At 53.1% G+C, this 16797-nt stretch overlaps 1 protein-coding gene across 2 annotated transcripts; it reads left to right on the top strand.

The window, feature by feature from the left end:
- Nucleotides 1-838: 838 nt before the first annotated feature.
- Nucleotides 839-16565, top strand: Npr1 (natriuretic peptide receptor 1). 2 transcript variants are annotated; one of them, XM_038311890.2, is made up of 22 exons: nucleotides 839-1924; nucleotides 2663-2856; nucleotides 3431-3544; nucleotides 3923-4058; nucleotides 4357-4448; nucleotides 5870-6005; nucleotides 6184-6268; nucleotides 7612-7732; nucleotides 8409-8483; nucleotides 8691-8768; nucleotides 9039-9143; nucleotides 9397-9468; nucleotides 9569-9725; nucleotides 10136-10291; nucleotides 10490-10658; nucleotides 11250-11396; nucleotides 11490-11613; nucleotides 11739-11807; nucleotides 12236-12410; nucleotides 12574-12672; nucleotides 15832-15923; nucleotides 16050-16565. In XM_038311890.2, the coding sequence occupies exons 1-22, from the start codon at nucleotides 1216-1218 to the stop codon at nucleotides 16110-16112; spliced, it is 3168 nt and encodes a 1055-aa protein (XP_038167818.1). In that variant the 5' UTR covers nucleotides 839-1215; the 3' UTR covers nucleotides 16113-16565. The 2 variants fall into 2 exon arrangements, with proteins under 2 accessions (XP_038167818.1, XP_038167817.1); XM_038311889.2 differs by having other exon boundaries at nucleotides 9394-9468.
- The last annotated feature ends 232 nt before the right edge of the window (nucleotides 16566-16797 follow it).

Here is a 16797-nt window from a genome sequence, read left to right as displayed (position 1 = left end):
TCCCCAGACTCCTCGCTCCTTCATTTACTCTTCCCATGTTCATTTCCAACTACAACCTCACAGGTCCCATTTTAATAATCTTCCATACAAAACACTCACATGAAGTTACAGCTCTTCTCTAACCACCCATTACCTTCCGCCCCCACTTTCCATCATTACTTGGGAACTAAAGAGTTAACTCCACCCTCCCACCTGGTCATCTTGCTCTGTTAATCTGCTCGATCTGGGAGGCGGCGGAGAAGAAAGGGGAGGTTCTCATTGATGGACTGGGTAACCCGGACTCTGGCTCGCCTCTACTAGATTGTCTTTTCCAGAAACCCTCCCAAACTCCCAAAAGCCACACACACACACACACACACACACACACACACCTTTTCCGGCCAACATTTAAACAAGCCTCTACTTCCCTCTTCCCCAGGAGGAGCCAGGTAGGAGAGGAGACCCCAGGAGGGGCGCCAGGGTCAGGGAACAGCTTCCTTACACCTCCCTCCTTAGCCTTGCTCTCCCCACGGCCTGTGCGCCCCGCCTGCGGAGGGAAACCTAGCACAGAGGCGACACGGCGGGAAGAGGGGTCAGCAATAACCGCGCTGACGCCGGGGGTGGGGGCCAGCCGTAGCCTAGGCTGGGAGGAAGGAGTTAAAGAGCCGGGATTGGCTCCCTGGGCTCTCTTGTCAACGAATCTGTGAGGGGAGGATTCGCCGCCTGGCTTGGGACCTTGTGGTCCCGTGTGTCGTGCCCCCCCTTCCTCTCCTTCTCCCCCCCCCCCCCAACGCCTGCCCGCCTCCGGAACGGCCGGAGACTTGAGCCAGCCGGACGCCCCTTCTGGCACACTCTTGGGGCAAGCGCGAGCGCACACTCCCCTTTCCTCCGCTGGCTCTCCCTCTGGCCCCGCTCTCCCTAGATCACCCGCTTGCTCGCTGCTCGCTCGCTCTCCACCGACTCCCTTCGGGCGCTGCGCTCGCTCCCACCTGCTCCAAGGCGCCCTCCGTTCCCGCTCCCGCTCCCGCTCCCGGACGCGCCCAGTTTAGCGTGTTCACTCGACGGCCGGACCTTCGCAGCCCCGGCAGGCAGCGTGCCCTCGGGACTGTGGCTACGACCCACCCTCGCCCTCGCTCCCGCTCTGGAGCTCTGGATGTCCGCGACTAGTCCCTGAGCCCGAGGACGGCGAGCAAAACATGGTGACAGCGCTGTCCCGTCGCTGCGCTCGCTGAGGCCATGCCCGGCTCCCGACGCGTCCGTCCGCGCCTCCGGGCGCTGCTGCTGCTGCCGCCTCTGCTGCTGCTCCGGGGCGGGCACGCGGGCGACCTGACGGTGGCCGTGGTATTACCGCTGGCCAACACCTCGTACCCGTGGTCGTGGGCGCGCGTGGGGCCGGCCGTGGAACTGGCTCTCGAGAAGGTGAAGGCGCGGCCGGACTTGCTGCCGGGCTGGACGGTCCGCACGGTGCTGGGCAGCAGCGAGAACGCGGCGGGCGTCTGCTCCGACACCGCTGCACCGCTTGCAGCGGTGGACCTAAAGTGGGAGCACAGCCCCGCGATGTTCCTGGGCCCGGGCTGCGTGTACTCGGCTGCCCCAGTGGGGCGCTTTACCGCGCATTGGCGGGTGCCGCTGCTCACCGCGGGCGCCCCGGCTCTGGGCATCGGGATCAAGGACGAGTACGCCCTGACCACGCGCGCGGGGCCCAGCCACGTCAAGCTGGGCGATTTCGTGGCGGCACTGCATCGACGGCTGGGCTGGGAGCACCAGGCGCTGGTGCTCTATGCAGATCGGCTGGGCGGCGACCGGCCTTGCTTTTTCATAGTGGAGGGGCTGTACATGCGGGTACGTGAGCGCCTCAACATCACAGTGCATCACCAGGAGTTCGTCGAGGACGACCCCGACCACTACGCCAAGTTACTGCGGGCCGTACGGAGCAAGGGCAGAGGTGAGGCAGGCACGCCTGGCTCGTGCGGCCTTCTCTCCCGCCTGTCCAAGGCCTGGAACTCCCTCCTCCTCTGGGAGTCAGGCATCCTCCTGGCTGTTTCTCTGAAAGTCTCGCCCTACACGACTTTCCTACCTCGGAGTTTCTAGTTCCCTCTCTTATAACCCTTCGGCTCCGGGTTTGCATTTCTACCCTCTCCCTCTCTCTCCCCCACCTCTTTCCTCCGGTCTCCCTGTGACCTTCCTGCTGGGCGGACTTTTCCTGAGTTAAGCTTTAAGCGCGGAAGGGCCTAGTTCTAGCGCTACCGCATCCTCTGCTTGGTGCCCCGCTCTTCCTCCTGTTTTCGCTCTACCCTACCACGTTCTCTCTCCTGTTTCTTCTATGGCTTCCACGCGAGCTCTCGGGTTCCTTCTCCCGCTGGCCCTTTTCTGATTCCTCCTGCACTCTTGGTCCCCCACCTTCTGTTCCCTCCCTACTCTGCACACCTTCTCCCATCTTTCACGTTCCCTTGCCAAGGCTCTGCCTGATGGAGGAAGGAGCTGGGGCCATTTAAAGACTACAGACTCAGAATTCCCTCCCTTGCAATGCCTTATGTTCATTCGTGTGCTCTCTCTCTCTCTCTCTCTCTCTCTCTCTCTCTCTCTCTCTCTCTCTCTCTCTCTCTCTCTCTCTCTCTCTCCCCTCCTCTCCCCTCCCCCGCTCCATCCCTCTCCTCCTCCCCTTCTCCTCCTTTCTCTCCAGTTATCTATATCTGCAGCTCTCCGGATGCCTTCAGGAGCCTGATGCTTCTGGCCGTAGATGCTGGCCTGACTGGGGAGGACTATGTTTTCTTCCACTTGGATGTGTTTGGGCAAAGCCTTCAGAAAGGCCCTGCTCCCCAAAAGCCCTGGGAAAGAGGAGATGGGCAGGACAACAGTGCCCGCCAAGCGTTTCATGTGAGTGCTGGGGTTTGGTTTGAAGTTCATGTGTAGGGCTCTGAACTGTTGACTCGTCATTTCTGGGCGCTATGTCCCTACATGTCTGAAATGATTCCAGAAAACAGGTTTTTGATAGAGAGTTGTGACTACATGGGATTTGAACTACATGGGATTTGGGGTCTTCAGAGCCAGAAGGCTGAGCAGATGACAGAAGGGGTCTGAAGCAGGAGGATAGTAAAGACCCGTGGACCAGACAGTTCTTGAATCTTTTGCTCAAGCACAGAGGCCACCCCATAAAAGACAGGGTTCAATCTGATCTTTTTGTTGTTTAATATTTATTGTTTATTTTTTGTTTTTGTTTCTCTATGTATTCCTAGTTGTTGTCCTAAAACTCACTACGAAAACCAGGCTGACCTCAAACTCAGAGATTCTCTTGCTTCTGCCTCCTGGGTGCTAGGATTAAAGGCCTGTGTGCCCCCACACCCAGCCATTCAGTTTGATCTTGACCTGAGCAGAGAGGCTGGTCTGGGAGGTGGGACCCCAGGATACAGGGAGAACTGGAACCAATCCCCAGCATTCTCCCTTTCCTCAGGCTGCCAAAATCATTTCTTACAAAGATCCAGATAATCCCGAGTACCTGGAGTTCCTGCAGCAGCTGAAACTCTTGGCTGACAAGCAGTTCAACTTCACCGTAGAAGACGGCCTGGTAGGAGCGGGTCCCGGACCTCCAGTGTGGATCTCCAGACCCTAATCCAAGTCTCTGCCACGTCTGTGTCTCTCGGACATCCTCGTCTTCCATCTCCCCTTCTTCCTAGTATTTCTGTATCTCTCCTGATGATGGAGGGGCACAGTTCAATTCAGCCCTTGAACCTAAAGCCCTCATCAGGGAAACGGGAATGACATACCCTGCCCTGTCTACCTAGCGTGACTCTGAGCAGGGGGCCATGGTCGATGCAAAAGCATCTTTTAGGCAGTCACTTCTCTGTGGAATATGCTTGTTGTCTGTATCCTCTTCTGAACTCCCAGTACCACCCCTCTGTGCCCTGTAACCATCACCCTGTCTGGGCTCTGCTTGCTTCTGCAGGAGAATATCATCCCAGCATCCTTCCATGATGGGCTCCTGCTCTATGTCCAGGCAGTGACAGAGACTTTGGCACAGGGGGGAGCCGTCACTGATGGGGAGGACATCACTCAGCGGATGTGGAACCGGAGCTTCCAAGGTCAGGGCCTAGAATGAGCTGGAATGGACTGCTTTGGGGGTGGGAGTGAGCCCCAGGTGGCCCAGCAGGAGACCACAAAATGCCTGTTACCCAGCCAGATCTCCTAAATTCCATAAAATTTTGTGTGCCAAATCTGCCATTCCCACGGCCATATGGCTGTCCTTTTCCTCATTATGTATATATCAATGTTTGTGTCTACATCTCTGTCTCTGCAGAGAGAGAGAGAGAGAGAGAGAGAGAGAGAGAGAGAGATGTTGGGATGAAGTGAGGCATCTCTGAACCTCCTCTATGTCCCTAGGTGTGACAGGATACCTGAAAATCGATAGCAATGGAGATCGGGAGACCGACTTCTCCCTCTGGGATATGGATCCAGAAACAGGCACCTTCAGGGTAAGTTCATGCATGCACCAAGAAGACAGTGCCAGGCAAGAATGGTGTCTCATCCTCCTACCCCCTGTAAATGGAAGTGGAGTTTTCCTGTCTCACTGCCCAGTCCCAAATAACTGACTCAGAGGCTAGATATGAATTATGAATGTTCAGCCAGTAGCTCAGGCTTATTACTAAGTAGCTCTTACATTTAAATTAACCCATTTCTATTAATCTAATTATTGCCACATAAAAACCTTGTGCCACCACACCTGACTTCTACCTCATTCTTGGTTTGTTTGTTTGTTTTGATAGGGTTTCTCTGTGTAACAGTCCTGGCTGTCCTGGAACTCGCTTTGTAGTCCAGGCTGGCCTTGAACTCAGAGGTCCTCCTGCCTCTGCGATGTATTGCCACCTGTCCTCTACCATCTTGCTTCTTGGGCAGCTTGCTGGTGTCTCTTTCAACTCTGCCCTTCTTCATCCCAGCCCTCGGTTTGATTGTCCTGCCTAACTTTATCCTGCCCTGCTATAGGCCAAACAGCTTTATTATTAACCAGAGAGAGTAACACATATTCACCGAGTACAGAAAGGTGATCCCACAGCACACACGCCCTACCCCTGCCAGGTATCTGCTTGTTCTTTGGACAGCTATTAAAGTACTGGATAAGGCAAGCTCAGCTCCCCAGTTTGGGGAGCAACCCAGATGATCAGGATGCACAGGCTTGCCCGCTCAGGGAACCTCAGGTCTGAGAGGTAACCCAGAGTCCTTCCCTTGAGGAGTTCTTTTTTTGTTTGTTTGTTTTTTGTTTTGTTTTGTTTTTGTTTTTGTTTTTCGAGACAGGGTTTCCCTGTAGTTTCTAGAGCCTGTCCTAGAACTAGCTCTTGTAGACCAGGCTGGCCTCGAACTCAGAGATCCGCCTGCCTCTGCCTCCCGAGTGCTGGGATTAAAGGCGTGCACCACCACCGCCCAGCTCCTTGAGGAGTTCTTAAGACAGCTGGGACCCATCCTAGCAGAGACAGCCACTCAGGGCCAAAAGAATGGGTCGCTGTGTAAATGCAGCAGGCACAGGAAGGGACAGAGGTTCAAAGACACCAAGAGTCAGATCTACCAGGGAAAGACCCCTGGAGGAGACATGCGGGGATGAGGCTGGGAGTAGAAACTGGGGTGCTGCTTCTGTCTTGCAACCAATGCCAGCCCCCTGATTATAGAGCTGGGGTTTCCAGTAGGAATTCCTATGGATACATCTTTGTAAAGCCTTTTACAAAGGATTCAGGATTTTGCCTCTTTTGCCTTGGGCATGGATTTAAAGACTCTCTAGATAGTCAAGCAGGAACCTGGTGAGTAGTTGGTAGCCTAGACACAGGTCCTGGAAGCAGAGATTGGTAAGCAGGAGGCAAGATGGCACAGGAGTCTACAGGCTCTCACCATTCCTGATCTTCCTCAGGTCGTCCTGAACTATAATGGGACTTCCCAGGAGCTGATGGCTGTGTCGGACCGCAAATTATACTGGCCCTTGGGATACCCACCTCCTGACATCCCAAAATGTGGCTTTGACAATGAGGACCCTGCCTGCAACCAAGGTGACTGGCCCATGTTTCCAAAGTCCCGTTGTCGAGCCACTGCCTCCTCCCAGGGAGCTAGAGGCTCCTTCCCACCCGACGTCACCTCCCTTCATCTGTCAACGCAGCTGACTAGTAGACAATCCCCCTCCTGTTGTCTAACACCAGTCTCTCTTCTACAACTCGGACCCTCCCACAGACCACTTTTCTACCCTGGAGGTCCTGGCTCTGGTGGGCAGCCTCTCCCTGGTTAGCTTTCTGATTGTGTCCTTCTTCATATACAGGTAAGTTCTGGGCTAGGGGTGCTAAGTGAGACTGGGGAGACTTGAGAGCACAGAGAAGAGAGCAGGAGAGCAGGTCTGGGAGGGAGCCTCATGTGGGAAGAGAATACTTAAATTTAATTCCCTCCGGGAGGAGGCAGAAGCTCCGGAGTGGAGTCTAGAAAGCATGGACCAGTCAGGTTGGTTCAGGCTGGGCTATAGCTACAAAGCCTTATCAAGGAAACTCAGGGGAACAGAGAAGTTGAGGGTGACATCATAGCAGAGGAAATGTGTGTGTAGAACTAGCATCCCTTGCTGAGGCCAGGTGGAAAGCAGAAGTTCAAAACCTTCAGGTACAGGCCCAAAGTAGTTGGTCCTGCTGGTGAACCCTGCTGTGGGCTAGGTGCTGACCCAGAGTTGGAAAAGCGGGGTGAGGGAGCCCACCCCTGTCCTGCAGTGCGGGTGGAAATGGAAGTCCAGGGCACACTAAGGAGACAGGAAGAGAGGGAGGAGAACAGTGCTCACCGCACGTCCTGTGGGCAAGGCACTTCATCCTTGTGATAATTGAGAATGAAGGAGCCGGGCGGTGGTGGCGCACACTTTAATCCCAGTGCTCGGGAGGCAGAGGCAGGCGGAGCTCTGTGAGTCTGAGGCCAGCCTGGTCTACAGAGGGAGTTCCAGGACAGCCAGGACTACACAGAGAAATCCTGTCTCGAAAAAAACAAACAAACAAAACACAAAGAATGAAGTAGAAGCTGGGTGATGGTGGTACACGCTTTAATCCCAGCACTTAGGAGGCAAAGGCAGGTAGATCTCTGTGAGTTCGAGGCTAGCCTGATCTACAGAGTGAGTTCCAGCCGGGCGGTGGTGGCGCACGCCTTTAATCCCAGCACTCAGGAGGCAGAGGTAGGTGGATCTCTGTGAGTTCGAGACCAGCCTGGTCTACAAGAGCTAGTTCCAGGACAGGCTCCAAAGCCACAGAGAAACCCTGTCTCGAAAAAACAAAAAAAAAACAAACAAAAAAAAAAAACAGAGTGAGTTCCAGGACAGCTAGGGCTACATAGTGAGACCCTGTCTCGAGAGAGAGAGAGAGAGAGAGAGAGAGAGAGAGAGAGAGAGAGAGAGAGAGAGAGAGCGCTAAAAGTCAATGTAGAGGCCTCCAGTTTTCAAAAAAAAAAAAAAAAAAAAAAAAAAGACAAACTAAAGTGCCTGTGAGGTAGATTTCTCTCAGGCCCCAGGCCTCACCACGCTCAGCTCAGAGAACAGAGAACAGGACTCCCTCACTCATCCCTTAGCACACAGAATGTCCCAGGGCTCTGAGGGGCTGCTGAGCAGCCAGGGGCTCAGGTGCAGACTTCATATCTCAGGAAGATGCAGCTGGAGAAGGAGCTGGCCTCAGAGTTGTGGCGGGTGCGCTGGGAGGACCTTCAGCCCAGCAGCCTGGAGAGGCACCTTCGGAGCGCGGGCAGCCGGCTGACTCTGAGCGGGGTGAGGACACCGTTGTCTCTGGAGGGTGGGAAGAGCTGAGTACCAGGGCAATGCCTGAGGAGTAAGTAGAAGGTGGGTCTAAGCTAGATGAGGTGGCTCATGCCTGGACCCAGGACTTGGGAAGTTAAGACAGGAAGATTGCTGCAGGTCTGAGGCTAGCCTGTGCTACAGAATGAGACCCTGTCTTAGAAAACCAAAAAAGAAAAAAAAAAACCTCAAGCTGGGTGGCGGCGGCACATGCTTTTAATTTCCGCACTGGAGAGGCAGAGGAACCCTGTCTCAAAAAAATTAATGAATTAATTAATCAGTTAATAATATTAAAAGCAAAACCACACAAAAGAACAAATCTACTCTAAGCTCTGCCTTCACTTGCTTACTCTGACACTGTCTCCGGTGAGGGCTGCAGCTACAGCCTCCCTGGCAAGGCTACTTCAAAGGTCAAAGCTAAGGGTTCAAGTGAATATACAGCTATGATTCTAATATACTCCTTAAAGGAGATGAAGGCTAGCCTGGGAGGCTGAGGCAGTAGCACTGCTAGGAGTTCCGGGGTAGCCTGGGCTAAAAAGAGTAATACCCCTTCTCAGGAGGGTGACACAGATACGGGCAGTGTGACAGAACTTCCAGGGTGCAGACTGGCCCCTGAGCTGACCACGCACTCTCCTGTTCACTTCCACAGCGAGGCTCCAATTATGGCTCCCTGCTGACCACAGAGGGCCAGTTCCAAGTCTTTGCCAAGACAGCATACTACAAGGTAAGTCTGGGGAAAGACTGCTGATCCTGGGGACCCGGGTGGACTAAGAGATGGTTCTGAGGTGGGGTAGCAGAGGACAAGGGTGGTCCCAGGGGCAGCGGTGGGCTTTCAGAAGGAGTTAGGGACCTGGGGTCATGGATGGGCTTTCAGAAGAGCTGGGCGTTTCAGGGCCATACCCTGCATGACAAGTCTCCATTTCTTGCTCAGGGTAACCTCGTGGCTGTGAAACGTGTCAACCGGAAACGCATTGAGTTAACACGAAAAGTCCTGTTTGAACTTAAGCATGTAATGTAGGGGGTGAGGCCGTGACCTGGGAAGGGACCCCTGGGAACTCCAGGAGAGTTGTCAGCAGAACTGGTTATGGAGGGATCTGTAGACCTGGGATGGGACCTTGAGTCTGCTGGATAGGAAGAGGGGGATTAGTCTTAACCCGAGAGACCACCGGGTCCTTCAGGTGCACAGCCTGGCGGCCAAGAGGTTAGGGAGCAAGCACATGTAAACATGTGACTTGAGGAACAAACAAAACCAGGGCCTTTATGCTGCCCCTACCTGCAGATGCGAGATGTGCAGAATGAACACTTGACCAGGTTTGTGGGTGCCTGTACCGACCCCCCCAACATCTGTATCCTCACAGAGTACTGTCCCCGTGGGAGCCTACAGGTGAGTGGAACGGGGGGGGGGGGGGATAGGGTCGGGCAGTGGCAGAACACTTGGCTCTTACCCCACTGACCATATGGGCCCAGACAAATCTCTTTTTCTGGCTTCTCTTGGCCCTCTCTGTTGGGAGTTGGGGGCAGGCATGGTGATGGCACTAGAGTAAAATCCAAGTGTCCTGGTATAACAGTTTATGCCAGTAGCTCCCTTGTACCCTCCTCCTACACCCAGGGGGTTCTGACTCTTGCCGCCCCAGCAGGACATTCTAGAGAATGAGAGTATAACTCTGGACTGGATGTTTCGGTACTCACTCACCAATGACATTGTCAAGGTGAGTTCAGCAGAGGTCACTGGATACCAGGCAAGGGCTGGGCATGGTTGGAAGCCACACACACTCATGTCCAAGCCCTCTGCCTTCCTAAATTTCCCAGGGGATGCTCTTTCTACACAATGGGGCCATTTGTTCCCATGGGAACCTCAAGTCATCCAACTGCGTGGTAGATGGGCGCTTCGTGTTAAAGATCACCGACTATGGGCTCGAGAGCTTCAGAGACCCGGAGCCAGAGCAAGGACACACCCTCTTTGCCAGTGAGCCTGTCTCCTGACCCTTAGGCTTTTGCTGCTTGCACAGCCCAGAAGCAACTGGGCTTGGGTCCATCTCTTACCTCGAGGCTCAATCTTCATTGGTTAAAGAGGTCAGACTAGGTGGCCTCTGGCTCTCAGTGCTGCGCAGTGTCCACAGGAGCCCTAGCTGCTGCCTCGTTCCCAGCTGACCTTAAACTGTATGACCCCTTCTTTTCTCGGTATTATCATACCATGCTGTCTTACTTTTATTATTGCGTTTATTACCCATGAGATACGATATTCATTTGCTAGTTTTCCTTCTCCTATCAGAATATAAAGTGCCTTATCCCTTAGCTTTGGGGCCCCTCCTTCTATGACTCCTAACTTCTTTTTTTTTTTTTTTTTTTTTTTGACTCCTAACTTCTGATCCACAGAAAAATTGTGGACCGCACCTGAACTCCTGCGGATGGCTTCACCGCCTGCCCGTGGCTCCCAAGCTGGTGATGTGTACAGCTTTGGTATCATCCTTCAGGAGATTGCCCTCAGGAGTGGGGTCTTCCATGTGGAAGGTTTAGACCTCAGCCCGAAAGGTGAGGCTCACGTGGCCTATGCTCCCAGAGAGGGAGGCTCTGCAAACACCCCTACCCTTCCTTCTGGGGTGGGGCACCAACCACCATCCTTCGCTCCGTGGCTGCTGAAACCAGTCTGCTCTGTGCTCTGGTCCGGACTTGTCCCAGCTGCCCCCAGCTGGTAATGCCACTCTTCAGCGCATACCGCTTCCCATACAGAGATCATCGAGCGTGTGACTCGGGGTGAGCAGCCCCCATTCCGACCCTCCATGACTCTGCAAAGTCACCTGGAGGAACTGGGGCAGCTGATGCAGCGGTGCTGGGCAGAGGACCCACAGGAGCGGCCACCCTTCCACCAGATCCGCCTGGCGCTACGCAAATTTAATAAGTTAGTGGTCTCTTCCCACCACACTTACACCTGTCTCTCCAGTGGCAGAGGGAGCCCGCCGCAGCCCGCCACAGCCCCACAGGCATCTGCATGTGTAACATGGCTGACCCCATAGCGCTCTACCTTTCACGGCTCTTTCCTCTGCCAACATTGACGCCCCACACCCTTCCTGCCCGCAGCCCTATACTGACCCCCAGACTTATGATAAATAGGAGTGCATGGACCAGATGCCCCAGCTTCTTTCCACCTCCCCCCTTAGTCTCAATCCTAATCAAAAGCTCCGACCCCAGCCCTTCTGTCTCCCTCTTCCAGTAGGCCAGCTGTGGCCTAGTCCTCCCAGATGTGTCTCTCTGCTGCCTGTGTACCCATCACTGTCCTCGGCTCATCCTGTCTCACCTCCTCTCCACCTCCTTCCAACTCACTTGTGTTCAATAAGAATAAATAAGATATCCAGCTGGGCTCGGGGGCGGGTGGATGTCTGTGAGTTCGAGGCCAGCCTGGCCTACATGGCAAGTTCCAGGACAACTAGGACCCTGACTCAAAGGGTCATCTCATCTCATCTTGTGTCCCCACATGCCCCACGACCCTCAGGGAGAATAGCAGCAACATTCTGGACAACCTGCTGTCACGCATGGAGCAGTACGCCAACAACCTGGAGGAACTGGTAGAGGAGAGAACTCAGGCTTACCTGGAGGAGAAGCGCAAAGCTGAGGCCTTGCTCTACCAGATTCTGCCCCAGTGAGTATTTGGCTGTGGACGTGCATGCACATAGGCACAATCACATAGCCCAGCCCCCCACCTCACCTCTGGTCACCTGCACTTCCCCCTCAGCTCCGTGGCTGAGCAGCTGAAAAGAGGCGAGACCGTCCAGGCTGAGGCCTTTGACAGTGTCACCATCTACTTCAGTGACATCGTGGGCTTTACAGCTCTCTCAGCAGAGAGCACACCCATGCAGGTAAGTGGGGTTCAGCCTCAGGCAATGGGTCAGGTGGCTCAGCTCGGCCTTTGGGTTAGTATTCCGCATTTGTCCTTGGTGGGAGCCCACATTCCCCATTTCTCTCGGCTTCCCTTGCCCTCTAGGTGGTGACCCTGCTCAATGATCTCTACACCTGCTTTGATGCTGTCATTGACAACTTTGATGTGTACAAGGTGAGGTTGTGACTGGGTACAGGAAGGATGTGGACAGAGTCAGAAGAATGTTCAAATAATAATAATAATAATAATAACAATAATAATAATAAAAGGCCAGGCAGTGGTCACGCCTTTAATCCCCACACCCAGAAGCAGAGGCAGGCTGATCTATGTGAGTTCGAGGCCAGCCTGGTCTACAGAGCGAGTTCCAAGGCAGCCAGAGCTACACAGAGAAACCATGTTTTGAAAAACCAAAAGGAAAAAGAAAACAACGACCAAGGACATGGGCGAAGAGACACAGGGGGCCCAGGAACAGACGGAGAAACGGGGGATGGAAGATGGGTACAGCGACGGGCTGATAGGGACAGAATGACGGATGATGCACATGGTTTGGCGGGCTCACAAGCACAGTACCGCGGTCCTTCACGCTCATGCCACCCCCACAGGTGGAGACCATTGGTGATGCTTACATGGTGGTGTCAGGGCTCCCAGTACGGAATGGACAGCTCCACGCCCGAGAGGTGGCCCGAATGGCTCTTGCGCTCCTGGATGCTGTACGTTCCTTCCGCATCCGCCACAGGCCTCAGGAGCAGCTGCGCTTGCGGATTGGCATCCACACAGGTCAGACCCTGGACAGCGTCTAGAGTCAGATCCGGGAGGCTAAACTAGGGAACAAGCAGTTGTCTCTGCGTCTAGTCCCCTTATCCCAACTCCTCCTCTTCTGGAGTGCCCACCTACCTCCTCTAATATCCCTGGGTTCTGTTCGCTTCTTTTCCCTTCCCAGGTCCTGTGTGTGCTGGTGTTGTAGGGCTGAAGATGCCCCGATACTGTCTCTTTGGAGACACAGTCAACACTGCTTCAAGAATGGAGTCCAATGGGGAAGGTAGGAAGCCCCGCCCTCCCGAGGGAATGAGAAGGGCAGCTGGCCAAGGCATCCTGCTACTTATGCCTACATAGTTTCTCAGCTAGCTCCCGGCCTTCTCTCCTCCTACACTGCCTTCTCATAACACACATATCCCCGACATTGTAAATCTAGACTATTGCTGAGTGTGTGTGTGAGTCTGTGTGTGCACATGCGTGTACTTTACCTATGAACATCATAGCTTAGTTAAGGTTCCTGAATTGTTTTCAAGACACTTTCATTAACTGAGCAGCACACTCTAACCCAATCCCTTCCCCCCGGGCGTGCTATTAGAGCTTTAACAAATGCTAACATATCTAACACCGAGGTATGTGATATAAGATATTTATATTCTTTGTTTTAATATAGATCTTATTAAGTTGCTCAGACTAATCTTGAACTTATAATTCTCTTGCTGTAGTCTCCACATAGCTGGGATTACAGGCCTAAGCCACCAGCCTGGAAAACAGAGTTTATTTTATAATAAAATATTGAATGTGCTCATGCACCCACAAAGATAGATAGGTGCTTTGCTCAATGTGTTAAGGTGCTTGCTGGCCAAGCCTGATGACCTGAGGTTGATCCCTGAGACCCACATGGCACCAGGGGAGAATGAATTCCCACAAGTTGTCCTCTGACCTCCATATAAATACCTACACACATATGTACACATATGATAGAAGAATAAGACCAGGCAGCGGTGACACACACCTTTCTAGCACTCAAGAGGCAGAGGCAGGTGGATCTCTGTGAGTTCTACGCCAGCCTGGTCCACAGCGTACATTCCAGGATAGACAAAGTTACACAGAGAAACCATATCTCAAAAAAAAAAAAAAAAAAATGAAAGTAAAAACCACAATGTGCCAGGAGTGTTGGAGCACATCTTTAGTCCCAGTACTCAGGAAGCAGAGGCAGGAAGATCTCTCAATTCCAGGCCAGTCTGAGCTACACAGTGAGTCAGGACAGCCAGAGCTACCTAGTGAAACCCTACTTGAAAACAAAACAAAAAGCAAACACCCACACACATAATGGCCAAATATGTCCTCTCCACCCACAATACATAAATAAATGTAATTTAAAATTTAAAGACTTAGGAGAAAATGCAGTGTAAAATGCCAAGCATGTAACTGTCATTCATCTTTCCTGGGCCTCAGCTGCTTCTCCATATAGTATTCCTGTTTGTGGGCTGTAAAAGACTTAGCACACTCTGGGGAGGTAGTAGGCAGCTAACAAATGCTTGTTTCCACCCCTCCCCTTGCTCTTGCCTCCTGCTTCCTCTATTTCTGTCTGCTAGGTGGTCGTTTGAAATAGTATCTCAAGTTGCCACAGCTGACTTAAACTCCTGATCCATCCATCTGCCAGCCCTTACCTGAGCTCTGAGATCACAGGATTGTGTCCCATCTGTTTGCTTTGTTTTTAATTTGTGTACATTGGTGTTTTTCCTGCATCTGTGTCTGTGTGAGGGTGTCAGATCCCCTGGAACAGGAATTACAGACAGTTGTAAACTGCCATGTGGGTGCTGGGAATTGAACCCAGATCCTCTGAAAGAGCAGCTGTGCCCTTAACTGCTGAGCTGTCTCTCCAGCCCCGGGATCCAGTTTTGAAGCAACTACCAGGCTGTGTGAGCTCAAAAGGCCATGTGACCCTCACCTGAGCCTCGCGGTAGGAAACCTGCCCCCAAAGCCCAGAGAACTGTTCAGCTGATAATGTTTGCACCTATATTTGGGGCTGAGGGAGGGAAGAATTCTCTCTTAGATCATTTTTCACAGAGCTCATTCTCAGAAGTGGGTCAGTGACACAGGATAGCACAGGATAGCACAGACTGGCTTTAGAACGAATGTGGGACAGTGGGTGATCACTGACCTCCCAGACAGCTTGAGCAGACCTCCCGCCATCAAAAGAGAGTATTGACCCCTGCAGGTGGTGCATTCCTATAATCCCAGCAGGAGGAAGGCTGCGGCAGAAGGAGTCCAAGTTTCAGGCTAGCCTTGTCTACAGAGTGAAACTATGCGTCACAAAATGTGTATGAGGGGGTGTAGGGTGTCTAGAGAGACGGCTCACTGGGAGGACTTGAGTTTGATCCCCAGATGGACATTAGAGCATGTAACCCCAGCAGTACCAGGAGAGACAAAAACAGGCAGATTCCTGGAGTTCACTGCCAGCCAAGTCTAGCCCACACAGGGATCGCCACAGTGAGGTTCAGAGTCAGTGAGTCCCTGTGTCAAACATTAAAGTGGGGAGTGGCAGGAAATTCAAAATTCACCTCTGCCTCCAGGTGTGTACACTCACACATGCACACACACATGCACACACACACACACACATGCAGCATTTAGTCAAGTAACCGATCACAACAGCTAAGATAGTGTTTTCTGTGTGCCACACTGTGTCCAGACACTTTGTGAATGTTTTGCTTATTTGCAGTGATGAGTGGGGCTCTCTTCATACAGCAGCCACCCTTTGGAATGAGCACTGTCACTGGTAGCCTTTTACGGACTAGGGAGACAGAACATGTTTATCTCATGCCTGAGGAGTCCAAGCTAAGTTAGAGCAGCATCTGCAGTCTGGGTTCATCCCCAATGCTGTGCGCGCCCTCAGGAGCTGGTTGGGTCTCAAAAGCAGTGCTGAGTGACAGTTTTCCACTGTGCAAAGATGCTCTGTAACCTGTAGGTACAGTGTTGTAGCCTTGCGTCTCGTCTGCCAATCAATGGCGTTCAGAGCTAGCCAGTGAGCTGAGAGTGTAACAGTCCTTAGAGGCTGGCCTAGCAGCAAAAGGCCCTGGGCTCCATCCCTGACGCCACATACACCAGACTTGATGTTTGCCAGTCATTCCAGCTCTTGGAAGGAGGAGGCAGGAAGATCAGGAGGTAAAAGTCAGTTTAAGTAACAAAATCTTATCTCAAAAGAGAGATGGAGAGGGCTTGAGGACTTGGGAGGGCCAGAATTGATGGCTCAGCAGTTGAGAGCACAGACTGCTCTTGCGGAGAACCCAGATTATGTGGGCACACTCTACAGGGACAGTCTAGGGCTTCGTGAACTAAAGGGAGCAACTGCTATTCGGCCCACTGCGCGGTCTTGCCCGCCTGCACCCTCCTGCCCCCACCCCTGGCACTCAACTTCCTCCACCCCTGTCCTCTCCAGCCCTCAAGATCCACTTGTCTTCTGAGACCAAGGCTGTGCTGGAGGAGTTTGATGGCTTCGAGCTGGAGCTTCGAGGGGATGTGGAAATGAAGGTAGAAAAGGAATCACCTTAGATCCCAGAGGGTTCCAAGGCCACTCCCGTACTTAAACTTTTCAAGGAACTAGGGCAAAAGTGGGGGTGCCGTTCCCTACCCAGCCTTCTCTTTTATTTCTTCCAGGGCAAAGGCAAGGTTCGGACCTACTGGCTCCTGGGGGAGCGGGGGTGTAGCACAAGAGGCTGACCTACCTGCCGTCCCTTCCATCACCTCCCTTTCCTGTGCTGGACGTGATGGAGGCACCCAGCTTCCACCCCTCCCACAGCGACCTCTGAGAGGATGGAGATGGCGGGGCCTGGCGGGGCCTGCTGGAGCTGCAGGGCTGACTGAAACATGCGGTCACTCCCAGTGACACATTTGTACCCTGTCACACCCTTACTCACCTGCCTGGGTTGGGAAGGTGATTCCTTCTCTCCCTCAACTTTGCTCCACTGTAGCTTTTAGAGGGAGGGAAATTGCCACATGAGGGGACCAGACAAAGAGGCTCCAGGAGTTTGCAGGAGGTGAGCGGTCGGTCACGCGTCACAGATACTCCCCCTCACTCCCACTCCACCCCACAGACCTTGGACACAGTACATTGAGGAGAAGAATGCCTTGCTTCTCCTATGAGCAAAAAACATTAAAGTCTTTCTTCCTGTATATATGTGGAGGTCAGAGGGCAGCTCAGGATTCATTTTCTGCTTCCACCACCAAGCTCCTTCACTGTTGTGACCTCCTCTTCCCTGCTCTCTATTCCCTGTGTTGGTGCCCCCCCCCCCCCCCCCCCCGCAGCTGTTAGGATGCCTAGTATGCATGAAGCCCAGGTTCCAGCTCTGACACTGAATTCTGAAGCCTGGTGACCCAGGCCTCTAATTCCACCATTCCAGAGGGA

This window comes from Arvicola amphibius, chromosome 14, assembly GCF_903992535.2.
Source record: "Arvicola amphibius chromosome 14, mArvAmp1.2, whole genome shotgun sequence".
Classification (NCBI taxonomy): domain Eukaryota; kingdom Metazoa; phylum Chordata; class Mammalia; order Rodentia; family Cricetidae; genus Arvicola; species Arvicola amphibius.
The sequence above is the reverse complement of the archived record's forward strand: the minus strand, read 5'-3'. Positions and strand labels throughout refer to the sequence as shown.

Bases quoted from the DNA above. Each gene is read 5' to 3' on its own strand.
- Npr1 (XM_038311889.2), top strand. From the start codon at position 1,216: ATGCCCGGCTCCCGACGCGTCCGTCCGCGCCTCCGGGCGCTGCTGCTG. The intron at 1,925-2,662 runs GTGAGGCAGGCA...CTTTCTCTCCAG, and splicing joins CGTACGGAGCAAGGGCAGAG to TTATCTATATCTGCAGCTCT. The intron at 2,857-3,430 runs GTGAGTGCTGGG...CCCTTTCCTCAG, and splicing joins GTGCCCGCCAAGCGTTTCAT to GCTGCCAAAATCATTTCTTA.